Source organism: Teleopsis dalmanni, chromosome 2 (assembly GCF_002237135.1).
Source record: "Teleopsis dalmanni isolate 2A chromosome 2, ASM223713v2, whole genome shotgun sequence".
Lineage (NCBI taxonomy): Eukaryota > Metazoa > Arthropoda > Insecta > Diptera > Diopsidae > Teleopsis > Teleopsis dalmanni.
Window position 1 is genome coordinate 143,601,127 of NC_051847.1, and position 13,518 is coordinate 143,614,644.

General features: G+C 27.6%; 1 protein-coding gene across 5 annotated transcripts in view; it reads left to right on the forward strand.

Moving 5' to 3' along the window:
• The first annotated feature begins 1,518 nt into the window (after positions 1–1,518).
• The window catches only part of LOC119680023 (trithorax group protein osa), a 91,014-nt gene continuing 79,014 nt past the window's right edge, over positions 1,519–13,518 (forward strand). For all 5 annotated transcript variants that reach the window (XM_038092637.1, XM_038092639.1, XM_038092635.1 and 2 more), the window contains exons 1-2: positions 1,519–2,994; positions 8,835–9,801. In XM_038092637.1, the coding sequence (XP_037948565.1) occupies positions 8,941–9,801 (861 nt within the window). In that variant the 5' untranslated portion in view covers positions 1,519–2,994; positions 8,835–8,940. The remainder of the gene's footprint in view (positions 2,995–8,834; positions 9,802–13,518) is intronic.

Here is a 13,518-nt window from a genome sequence, read left to right on the forward strand (position 1 = left end):
ATTGTGCAGTAATATTGTCAATAATTCTAATAAACTAAAAAATAATATCACTAACAAACAAAACAAAATATCACAGTAAGGTTCAACACTTATTTTTATAAAATTAAATTTTAATATATGTGGTTTTCAATTGGTAAATCTGGGGCAAAATTTATAACAATTGAGATTAATTTATAACACTCTAATGCAATTTTCATTTTCGATTGGCAAATCTGTATACCACTCGAGATTCATGTATAACAATCGAGATTAATTTATAACACTCTGGATATTTTGCCAGAGTAACAATATTACCCTGAAATTAACGGCTATTTTATATGATTTGACAAATGAAAAAGTGTGATTTGTTTCCATATGTGCCCAATTTGTTTGTTCATGTATTTGGCTGTTACAATGTGCAAAAACGGAAAAAGTAGAGTTGAAGATTTTGTGCTGAGTGTTGTGCACAATTACACAGAAAAAGAATCCAGTGTGAACATTTTATTTCAATTGATTTATTTATTAAAAAACTACAAAAATTTTAGGTTACTCTAAAAATGTTCGATTGTGCAACAAAATTTGACAGATCTAATGTAAATCTAGATTGAATCCAGATTTACCAATCGAAAACGTCAATAGTGTTCGTTTGGATACAAAAACGGTATATTAAGCATAAATTAAACAAGAACAATATACCATTAAATTGTTACCAAAAATATGTAGTATTTCGGCTTACATTAACTATTTTAATATTTTAAAATAAAAATTATTAATATTATAAATTTATATTAATATTATAAATTGATACAAATCTTTAATATTGTGTGCATATACTATACTTTTGTATTTGTCCTATTAAAATTATAGGACAATAGGACTTTGTAAGTATCTTATTTGGACTATTAAAGTATTCCATTTGAAAAATATAATTACAATTTGCAAATGAAAAAAAATATCACTACAGTTATTTTAATCGTCGAAAAGTTAAGGCAACAACTTGCTTTAAAGAATATCGGTGGTAGATATAAAAGGAGCTTTGTTAACACACATCAAAATTAAAAATCTATGTATTACTTAGATTATGAATTGCAATTATGAATTGCTGTTACAGCAATTATGATATCTATATAGACCAACACAACTATTATAAATTATATTTTTGCAATTAAGTGGACATTTTAAATATTATTATTAATGGAAATTTACTTGTCATTCAGAGATTAAAGAATTTATGAACTCATAGAGAAATTTTTATGGATATATGAAATAGTATTTTTAAAATAATTTTATTATACTACATTAGAAATTATAAAGCAATATAATATTTAATACAATATTTTACATCATGTTAAAAGAATTCTTAATATATTATCATAGTATTTTTTGTGGTATTATTAAAATTTATATTTTTTCAAATTTTATTTAACACTGTGTTAGACATTTTCTCTCTTTTAATCTATTACAATATTACCACACGAAATTTTTTCACCAACACTCTATTACCATAGTCAGTACGATATTTAGTACAAAATTGAAGTCATTTCCCGACCGCCATATTGTTCGCGTCTGTTCAACGACAAAAAATGGAGTCATGTCGATGTGCGATAATAATTAAAAAATTTAAATAAAATACATTAAATTAATTTTAAATAATGTTACTCTATTGTTAAGTAATATTGGGGCTATTAAAATATGACAAAATTTGTGTGCAAAAGGTGTTATTCCGTTAAGAAATTGTGATTGAAAAAAGACGGCTAATGAAAAAATTTTCAGACGACTACAGAAAAATTTAATTCGTGTCCCGAAAGCAAAGCGTTCGTGTGTTCAGCGCAATTAAGAAAAATTGAAAAAGTTTACTTTCCCTATGGAAATATGATAGAAAATTACACAAAAATATATAATTTAAGTTTATTGTTATACACCCTATAAATGTAAATATGCTAATTTATGCAGAAACTTATAAAAAACACGCTTAAAGATATTTGCTTTAACAACTACGTTAGTCGATTGTGCAAAAGTGGTGATTGCGAATTTGAGAATTTGTTTTGCAATCATTATTGCTTCTGTTGTAAAACGCAAAGAAAATTGACTTAAAACGGCAAGAACAAATATATTATATGTTGTGTAAGCGTTGAAGATATTACGGATTGTATCATCAGTGTCCTATTAAAGAACTGAAATATTATAATATTAGTTAACTGCAGTGTTAACATAACAAGACAAACGGGTTACCTCAATAAAAAAAAAAGTAATTCTAGTGCTAAGATAAAACGTGGGTATCAATAGACCTACATGTAACGTATAACCCGGCGATTACAAAGCTAAAAGAAGTGCTACTGGTATGCTGTGCGTGTTGTGCAATATGCTGCTTATAGAGAATGTATTTAGCAAACAATCAATCAACACATTTAATATATTAAACTAATGTTCAAAATAAATATACTCGAAGTTTATAGAAAAAGTATAATATAAAAAAACAACAAAAAAAGGCCAATCATTGTGGTGTTGTATGCTGCTCTGCGCTCATACAATTTTTATAGTGCACAGTGCAAAAGTAAGAGCGACTGCGAAACAAGTTTTGTTGTTTTTAGTACACATTCAGCAATAATTTGTAATAGATTTGTAATGTGCTATCGTTTAACAAATAAATATACAAAACATATATATCTCCCTTTAACCCATGCACTAGAATACTTAAAAAAAGCCGCATAAAAGTGAGATACATATATTGTGCTTCTACTACTCACTAATGAAAATAATAAAAGGAAAACAAAACAAAAATCCAGAAATTGTCTTATTTGAAATGTTTGTGTTTGTGTAATGTTGATGAAAATTGTTGAAAGAGCGTGTGTGTGTTATTCACGAGCAAGAAAGCCGTATACAGATCGTTGTTGACTTAAAACTTATTTTTTATTTTAGTATAAATTACAAACACATATATTTCGTTGGTGTATTTCGCATATGCATATATATGTGTGTGTGTGAGTGCGGTCGCTGCAGTGATGATTTGAATGTGTAAGTAATAAATTTCAAACGAAAATATTTTTCACATTTTTATTATAATTTTGTTGTTTTCTGTTTTTTTATATTTGAGAAAGCATTAGATACACTAGTTTAGCCAGTATATATTAAAAAGATGCAATAATAATTACAATTCATATATTTATATGCCCATTTTATTCTTAGTTAATTTGATGATAATATAAAAAACGTAGATATTTTTCAATAAAAATTATCTTTTAATTCAGATAAATTATATAAATTCATTCAATATTCTCAGAATTCATAAATTAATGCTATATTCCCTTTTAAAATTATATATAAACCTCAAATCTGAGAAATTGTTTAAATAAAATTTTTAACATCAATAGTAAAAGCCCAGATATAAATTGTACGCCAGTTAAAGTTAGTGATGTAGTCTTATTACGGAATTAGATTTGAGTGGTGGCTACTGTATATAATAAAATACAAAATACTTAACATATTTTATTAAAGCAATTAAGGCTTTTTAAATGTCAAAATTCATGCCGATTACTAAGTAAAGCCCTTCACTGTGTTTACGTAAGCAGCTAGTGCTCAACTTAAGACCAAAATAGTTCACATGAATTAGTAACTTCTGGGTTGGCTTCAGCTTTGTTTAACGTTAGAACTATATTAAAAAATTAAAGTTAATTATAAATTTATGTATATATTAGGAATAATTGGTTGTTTCTCAGTATAGCAACAGCTGGAAATCAAATTTCAGTTATAAGTCACGTATTACCTATAACTATTTTATATTTAATATTATACTGTGGTTCTCTCTTAAATTAGAACCCACTTTATTGAAAATGGGTATGAAATATAACTAAAAAAACAAACTTAAAGTTATCCTACTGGAAATAATAGTTTAACTTTTTTTATAAAGAGAATATAAATACGATCGCTTTGATTTAAATATAACTTTATATAATTAATCTAATGTTTGTAATAAATTGTCATTTTTTTAGAGTAAAACTATTAGTTTTACACTCAAAAATGATCTATTGAAGACAAAAATTTCTTAAAAACTATTTAAGTGTTTTTCATAGATAATAAATGTTTCATACCTTAGATTATTTTAACTCCTAACATATCCTAGTAATAAATACTATGAGGTCTAATTATTGATGAGGCTTATTTAGATAATTAATTATAGTAACATCAGGCAAAAAAAAAAATGCATAAAGGAGGGAGTCTAAGAAATTTATTTAGACAATGCAATTATTGTAATTATAGTATAATCAAGCAATAATAATATTTACAAAATATACTATTTTCCAAAATATCAATGCACTTCTCATTATGCTATGTTTATATTAACCTGACAAACATGCAGCACTTTAGATTTTTAAGCTAATAGCTAGCGGTTTAGGTTTTAATATAATAGCAATGAATCACCAAATACGAAGAAAAGGGACTGAGGCTTAATAATTCACAAAATAGAAAAAAGTAAATTTTATTTTTGTGTGATATTTATATATATATAAATTTACAAAAGTTAGGTTGAGATTCGTGTAGAATCAGAACTGTACGCAATAAAAATTTAGTTTCTATATATTAACCTTATTTAATAAGGTATTTGTCTAATATGATATGTCAAAAAATTTGTATTGATTTAAATATATAAAATCTCCTAAACAATGAAGGAGAATTCACTTTTTGGTATTTGATATAATTCTACCTTCTCTATGAAACAGTGACTATCCATCAACTTAGTAGATCAGCTTAATTATTTCAAAAACTCTTGTTATAACTAAACGAAATTATATTCATAGTAGAAAAGTTATTGTGGCAAACGTCTCTAATTGTATTTCTGGTGGACTAGTATTCAGATTACATCTTCTTCAAAATTACTTTTATTACTAAAAACTTGCAGGTATATTATAATAGTTGAAAACCATAAACGATTGTATTTTGATTGTAGAAATTATAGAAAACATTATGCAAGTATTAATCAGATTATTTATTGGCATGTTCTATATATCAGACAGTCGAGCAGATTAATTACTATCATAGGAAATAACTAATAATGAAAGTATCAGTTTTGAGGAATTGATCTCTGTCTCTAGTACTAGATTAAATTATCTTTTAAAATTCGAAAAACACACCTATTAACTAATGTGTACGGTTCAAAAAATATTGAACATAAATATAATATCACTATTATTAAAAAGTGAATTCCAATCATTTTCTTTTAATTATAATTATCTAATTATTGCTTGTTTTTTCACCAACCTTCTCTTCCACTTTTAAAATTATTAACATCATTATTTCTATGTTATAGAATATTTTGATTAGAATATTATCTTCTGCAAATTATTTTTAAATTGTTTTTTAAAGTAAATTTTACGTCAGATTGGAAGAAATTGTTATCTAATACTTAGGACTGTATGGTGAATGTGGTCCATTAAATTTTCACTCGGTTCATAAGACATTTGGGTGTCTTGTGAGTTTCTAATTGTAACCAGCTTTATACATATGCTTTAAAGCATTATTGTGCTTAGTCTGCAGTTGCTTAAATTCTTTAAAATTGTATATGATTTCTTCATGCTTTATTTATATGGTATGCACAGCCAAGTAAGGAATATTTTTCAGAAAATAACCAAATCCCTATCTCGTAATAAAATTGAAATATGTACTTCAATTTTTTTTCCCAGATATCACTCATCCTTATTTTACAATAACTTATAACATAAAACAGCAATTTATAGTCACAAGTGTGTATATAATGAGTTACAAAAAAGAATTGATTGAATTTGATTGGGCAAATATTTTTTGCCCAACTTAATGGATATTTTAGAAAAAATATTTAATTGGTTTATAATTGTTTGTTTATTAGATTGATGAGATACTAACAAATGGTGATTATTAATTAATATTTCAAAGAAATTTATATAATCAATCTATAATATCCTTTTTGATATACTATGTACTTCTAATCAAAATTTTCGTCTATGTTTGTCATTATAATATAACTTATTTTATATATTTCGATTTACTGGATTTTAACAGTTTTAATTCATTAAATGTATTCTATTGCTGTTATTATGTGAGAACGATAAATATAAGCTTTGAAAAGTATTAATTCGAGATTTGTTTTCGTATCAATCCTACCAATTTAACTTATGTATTTATATATATACATCTGTATGTATATGAGGAGATATATTTCTAGATATGTGATAGATGCAACACTGTAAATTTTGTTCAAAGCAGCAGTTTATTTCTTTGTAGTACCAAAAATGAAATACAACTGCAAAGCACTGTGTGAGATATTTAAATTATTCGAATCGTAGTTTTTCGTGCAATAGTCATTATGTTTTCAATAGATTTAGTAGTATTGTGGTTACAGATTAACATGTTTGTAAATTTCTTTAATAAAATATAATCTTTATAAAACTATATCGTGTATCTGGATTTAATAAAATACAATTTTTAAACTAAAATTTTTAAATAAAAATATGCTTTATGAAAAATCATTAAAATTGTATTTGTACATTGTATAAAACATCAGTGTATTGACTTAAGTGCATTAGTGCAACAAGGACATAAATATATTTTGCCGACCAAATCACATGTATTAAAACGAGACAAATATATGTTTGGTACGACAAATATGAGAGTTTGTTGCCGCTTTTGTTTTCTCAACTATTGCAAATGCTGTGAAGTAGTATGGTGTGCTGTGTAGTGTCGTTTTCGGTTCTACTACTATTTTCTCTCATTTATTCGTTCGTTCGTTGTCAATTGATTTCAATCCTATTTTCTCCACTGTTTGTGTATTTTCTTGTTTCTGTTACTCCATGTAAAATATTATTTCAAAAAAATATCTATATATATAAAATATATATTGGGGTGTTGGCAATTAAAAATAATTCCTATATTAATTAAAAAATTAGGTATACAAAAAATTCCTGCATTACATATGTGTATACGTATAGTTTATAGTTTTTTTAATAAATAATTCGAAAGTTATTGTAGGCTAGATTTTCAAACTGACTGCAATATAAAGATAATATAGTTTATTGGGTAGGATAATTAAATAGTTTTCTTTATATTTGAATTCCAATTATTAATTGTATTTTTTTATAAATGACTTCAAAATTTTTATTTAATCTCATTGTTACTTTAATTAATTATAATTTTAATAAGTTGAGGTACATAAATTATTTTAATTTAAATTATTTTTTGTTATATATTAAGTTGTTCGGAAAAATTTAATTTTTCTCAACAGGGCCTTACACTTAAACCGCGTATTCATTAAATATTTTGACAGCTGACATAGCAAGGTCTGCTTGTGAAAACTTCGTTTGATTATACGCAGTAGTTTTTGTTTGGTTTTCATTCAAATATGGAACGTAAAAAGCCGCATTTACGGCATATTTAACTGTTTTAACTATTGAAAAGTTGAAAATGCTATTGAAGGGAAAAAAAATTTGATCCGTCAATTTGCTGTAGACGATGCACCACGTTCTGGAAGATTAGTTGAAGGTATTGAAGACACAATAAATGTATACATTAGTAGTATAATCCTCGGATTTAGAAATGATTTTCAGATGACAAACTGTCACTCATCCCACTATGGGTCTGTGTATGTTATAGTAACAATAACAATAAAACACATTGAAATTATATTAATTATTGAATTGGCTAAAGCTAGAACCATCATAAGTTCAAATAGCAGTAAACCTTACACTACTATTATTTTATATAATGGGATATAATATTATAATTTAATACTTTTTATGATGAATAGATAATTTCTCTTGTAAACATTATATATTGAGTATTTAAATTTTGTAAGTAGTAGCTTGCGCTAATAATTGTCTAAAATATTCCAATGAATCTATTTTTGTAGATTACAGTAGGCTCTTGGTATAATATAAAGGTCTGAAAGTATTACAATATTATAATTGTCTACATTTTAACATATTTTATTTTAACAAACATTTTTTTTTGCATTTATTCAATTAAACTAAAAGTACTCTGTACTTTTGCCACAATTCGATTTATTCAGTTTGTTGTTATGTTTTATGGATTCGAAATCGTGTTAGTATTTTGTGTCAAAGTTAATAAATTATTATAACTGTAAACTACAATTATATGTGACACATGAGTAAAACAGTGCATTTTAAATGAAACATTCGTTATTACAGATAACATTTTTAAGATGCTTAAAAATATTTAATATAAGTATTGGATCGTTTGATATGAAACCCATGTTATATTTTAAGTCGATCGTCTACTGTACTACACTACAGTTAATTTATAAGTTATGCAAGGAAAAAAATTATTAGTTTTCCTGCATCAGCAATATTTGTACAATTTAAATATACAATTTGGTCTGTTAGGTGGCTATTGTATTCCGTTGATCATTCTATTTTATCATTTTATTTTAATCTAAACTGGAATCCAAAAGAATCAAATCATTAGAGGTTTTAAGAAATTTCGATGAAAAATAAACAGTGCATCTTAATGTCCAAGTGGTTGAACAGTTTTAGGTCTAGTAGGTATTTAATAATGTATGAGAAAATTTCAAAATATGAGTGGTTTTATACTGTCTTAAAACCTGTCTGATAACAGGTGCATTGCAAAACCTAGTGAAACTTCTATTCAGTGCAATTAAAACTTACGGTTTTTTGGGTTATAAGATAAATTCTGTCATAAAATCCCGATGACATAATTTTTATGTTTCCCATATTACAATTTCAAGAAAAAAAAAATTGCATCTATACAGTGTACATTTACACCTTATTGCATTATATATTAGTAGTAGTTTTTATATATTTCAATTATATATTGTAATTAAATTTTAAAAATCTATTTTTCTTTTATAGATAAATTACTAAAGCCAGTTGCAGAGGTAGTCGAAGGTTTTTTAAATCATCGTCATTATCAGCAGCTGCGACTAAAAAAGTCCAACCGGATAGAGTTTCCTAAGTAATGAATGAAAAAATAAAATCACCCTCAGCGCAGGGTGGTACTGGTGGTAGTGCGGGTCCACCAAATAATGGCGGTTCTACAGGACCAAACATAGGCGGTAATAATCCTGTTGGTCCACCACCAACAACTCCCGGCGGTAGTCCATCAACAGGTATTGGTCCTCCTGCACCAAATAATGGCAGTGATCCGCAAACCGCACAGCATCTATATGGTCCGCCAGCAGGAGATCCAGCTATGTCACATTATCATTTACATCAGCAGCCGCATCCATCACAACAACACATGCCCCATCCACAAGGTGGTCCACCACCACCGCCACAAAATCCTGGAGAACATCCTAATAAAGATGATTATGGTCAAGGACCAATTGGTGGTGGTCCGCCACCTCCACCAGGTGGCCATCATCCTGTTTATGGTCGCTATCATCATCCTGATCCCAATATTGATCCATATCGTTATGGTCATGCACCAATACAACAACCACCACCAGGTGGTAAGCCACAGCAACAGCCAAATCCTCCAACAGGACCTGGTGGTGCATTATCATCGCCAAATAGACCACCTCCACAACGATATATACCTGGGCAACCACCACAGGGTCCTACGCCAACTTTGAATTCATTATTACAGTCATCGCATCCACCACCACCACCTCAACATCGATATTCAAACAGCTATGATCAGCAGCAACAACAGCAACAACAAGCTGTACAACAGCAGCAACAAAGTGGTCCGCAAGGTCCGCATGGTCCGCCACCGCCACCACATCAACCATACGGAGCGCAACAGGGTTGGGCGCCTCCACCACGTCCTTATAGTCCACAAATGGGACCTTCACAGGTGTATAGGACACCACCACCGGTAAGTGAAGTTCATGTCTTTTTAATTTATTATTACTTTACCATTATATCTATATATTGAGATCAGATTAATATTCATATTTTTTTGATATACATTTAAGATAAGCAGTTTTTAAGATTAAAGTTCTGATTTATAGTGGAAAATAAATATATATTTCAATAATTTAAACCAAAAAAATATGTATAAATACGAAATTGCAAATATTAGCGGGGTGGAAGTTTTAAAGAATATTTTCTTTGTTTATTGACTAAAGAGTATGACCGACAAATTTTTGATAATATGATATGATAAATATCTGATAGATAAATTTATCTGAATATGTACATATTTTACTAGTGAATAACCACGCAACTATCGGTATATCGGAAATAAATTTGCCATGAAAAAATTAAAATGAAAAGTTTTTTCTAAATTTACTGTTTGTTTAATTTAACAATAAAGTTTAGAAATGGTAAGAAATCATTATCTTTTTGTGTGAAATTTTAAACAGAAAGTCTAATATAGAGTTTAGGATCCTTTATTTTTTATGACAGGAGTACATTTGTGTTGATATGAGTTAATCAGTTGCCGACGTTGTTGTTCTGAGATACTCTGCCTAACTCATTTTAACATACTATGTTTCACAATTCTTAGGACTAAATAGGTTTGCTTCCGGGGCCTTTTTTTAAACATGTAACCGTAGGTTTTTTTATAGGATTCGAGGGTCAAGGGATTCAGCTGATCATTGTTTTGTTGGAGACTCACATATGTTCTCTGTTTAATAATATGTTCCAAATTTTATGGTATGTACTATGTTCACTGGTATGTTCTGTGGGTAATATGTTCCATGTTTAATATCATGTTCTAAATTATGATATCATTATTGCTGTCTATTTAGTAAATGTTACTAACATCGTTGTAAAATAAACAAAACCATATCATTAATTTGGGGCTATATTGTTTGAGAGTTTTTACAGGGTAGGATAGTTAGGTTAGGATAGGTTGGCGAGCTTCCACACCAAGCTCACTTGGACGCAAATAATGGTCCATGGTATCACAAAGTGTTATATATATCTAAAATATAGATATATATATATAATATAATATATAATATATATACAAATATAATATTTTTCTCCACTGACCGTTTTGCATACCCTATACTATAAAGTATTTTTTTTTGTTAGTAAAAGGATTTATCATATACTTATAGCACATACTTTCTGACCTATTAAACATCTTAATATCGTTAGATGTTTCTGAAACATCTAAATATGGTTATTGAAATTACTACAAGAATGAGCTCCAACTTAATTATTTTAAATAAGTAAACGGATGACATCTGTTGTAACTGATGATCGTTAATATTTAAATGACATTCGTTCATATTTAAATGACATAATGGCAATTTTATATATTAAGAGTTTATTTACTATTAGCAAATGCAAAGCTCTTTTAAACCTGAGTTTGTTTTGTTTCTTTTTCTCGTTATGATTCTGATTTTTTGAATTGATGATTATGTCTAAGTACGTTTATGCGATAGGAATAGGAATAATAATAGCAGTTATGGTAATGATAATAGCGGTTACGGTAGCGTAGAAATGACTAAAAATGCTATTAGATTAGTCATCGCTTCTAATTTAACTGGCAAAAGTTCTAAGCCTGGCACTTGCACTCCAAACAAATTAAATACAGACTTATAAACTAATTTAGAAATTCGAATATTTGCTAAGACCGCTGATGATGAATACTTGGCAATATTCAAAACAGCGTTGTATGGTCAGATAAATTTCAATAAATTAACTAAATTCTTTCTTTGTTATTCGAAACCAATTAAAACTTGAAAATTTATATAGAAAACTTCTTTATAATCTGTACAATGTTAAAGCATTTTCATTTGTTAAATATTACCAAAATACTGTCAAGATAATAAATGTATTGTTTAAATAAATGCATAATTTATAATAAATCTGAAAAAACTTTCATTAGTGGATTCTCAATAACTTTGTGTAAAGGTATTTAAACTAAGTACAGTTTTTTATGCTTACTTAAGCTTCAGTGGATTACATATTAGCTAAAAGTATTTTCCATTGACTGTATTATTATACAATATTTACAAATAGATTATAAATTGATTTTTACTACAAAATAACAATGCAAATGAGATTAAAATTAATTTTCAAAAATTTCTTTGATTCCTTGAGTCTTTATAAAAATGTTTACATTTATCTGAAAATATTATTTTTTTCTTATTTGAAAGTGAATCTTTTAACACGATCAATTAATGTTTCTGTTATATGATACTGTTTACGGTAAATAATAAATATTCAGCAAAATTTTTTTTGATAAATATAAATTTGCTGTCAAACGGTATCAGTCGGTAAATAACACAAAATAAAAAAAAAACAACCAAAGAAATCAAGGCTATAAAATTTTTATTTGAAGCTGGGAAACAAACATACATACAAAATATATACGTAGCGTGCATATATTATTAGACATACAACTTGTTACTTACAAAAATATAAACAAATGGAGGCAAAGTAACATGTACGTACGTAGGTTTGTATACTTATACAAAAGTGTGTCAATTCATGTTTGTCGTTTTTATGAATGAAATTCAAAAAATAGGAAAAAAGCACACGATATAAATAAATATACTCTTCAAGGTTCACTTAAGTAGCGGTGGCGGTGGACTGCATTGTTGGTCTTGTCTGGAAATGTTGTAGTATGGTTGTGATGGCAAAGATATACACTGCCGTATCCGTATCCATTGCAGTTGCTGATGCCGCCAATTTCACTTTTAAAGGAGTTAAAAAAAAAACCAACGCACTGCAAAGACAAGAGTCGTATGTATGTAAGTATTTACTTTGTTATTGTTGTTGCTGTTGTTGTTGGCGCATCAAAGAAACTGATTTCAAGGATGATAGTACTGTTGTTGGCTGTTTCATGCTATGAAAAGTGTATGCAACTTTTTTAGTTGTTGGTTGCATTTGCTTTGTTTTTTATATACTAAGAAAAATAAATAAATAAATGAATTAAAGATGAAAAATAATTTTTTCACCAATAAATATTTACGTTTCCTTTCATTAAATTTTTCTTCTTCTTAGTTATGAGAAGATTTAATACCTAATACATTTATTGAATTGAAATGTAAACAATCATGAGAAAATATTTTGCCTAAAATAAAAAAAAAATTTATATATATATATATATAAATATAATCAAACAAGTTAAAGAAGAAACAGATAAAAATGATTCATTGCAATATTTCAATGACGTACAAGCAAGCAAGCATGTATGTATAAAAAAAGACATAGCAGCAGCAGCAGCACAATCAGTGTATTTCCTAGATACCGTTAAAAGGTTAATAAACTTGAAAATTTATACATTATATAGAAATACATATATTTACATGAGCACATATAAATTGTAAATTAGTTAATCACAGTTGTCACACACATTCGTTTAAATATTCGTTTGTCTATCTAGAAAGGTGTTTGACAGTGCCTCTTTGTCTGGTTGTTGTTTGTTTGTCAATATGTTTGTCAGTATGTCTGTTTGTTTGAGTCTGTCCGTCCGCTGAAGTCGTCGTCTGTTATGTATGTTTGTAAGTTTGGTTGAATTATATACATACATATTTATATTTTTTTTGTTATTTTTATTGCCGTCGCGTGGCACACTTTTCATTTCTTGTTGCTGCTATTGCTGCTGTTCTTTTCATTTCTGTTGCTGTTG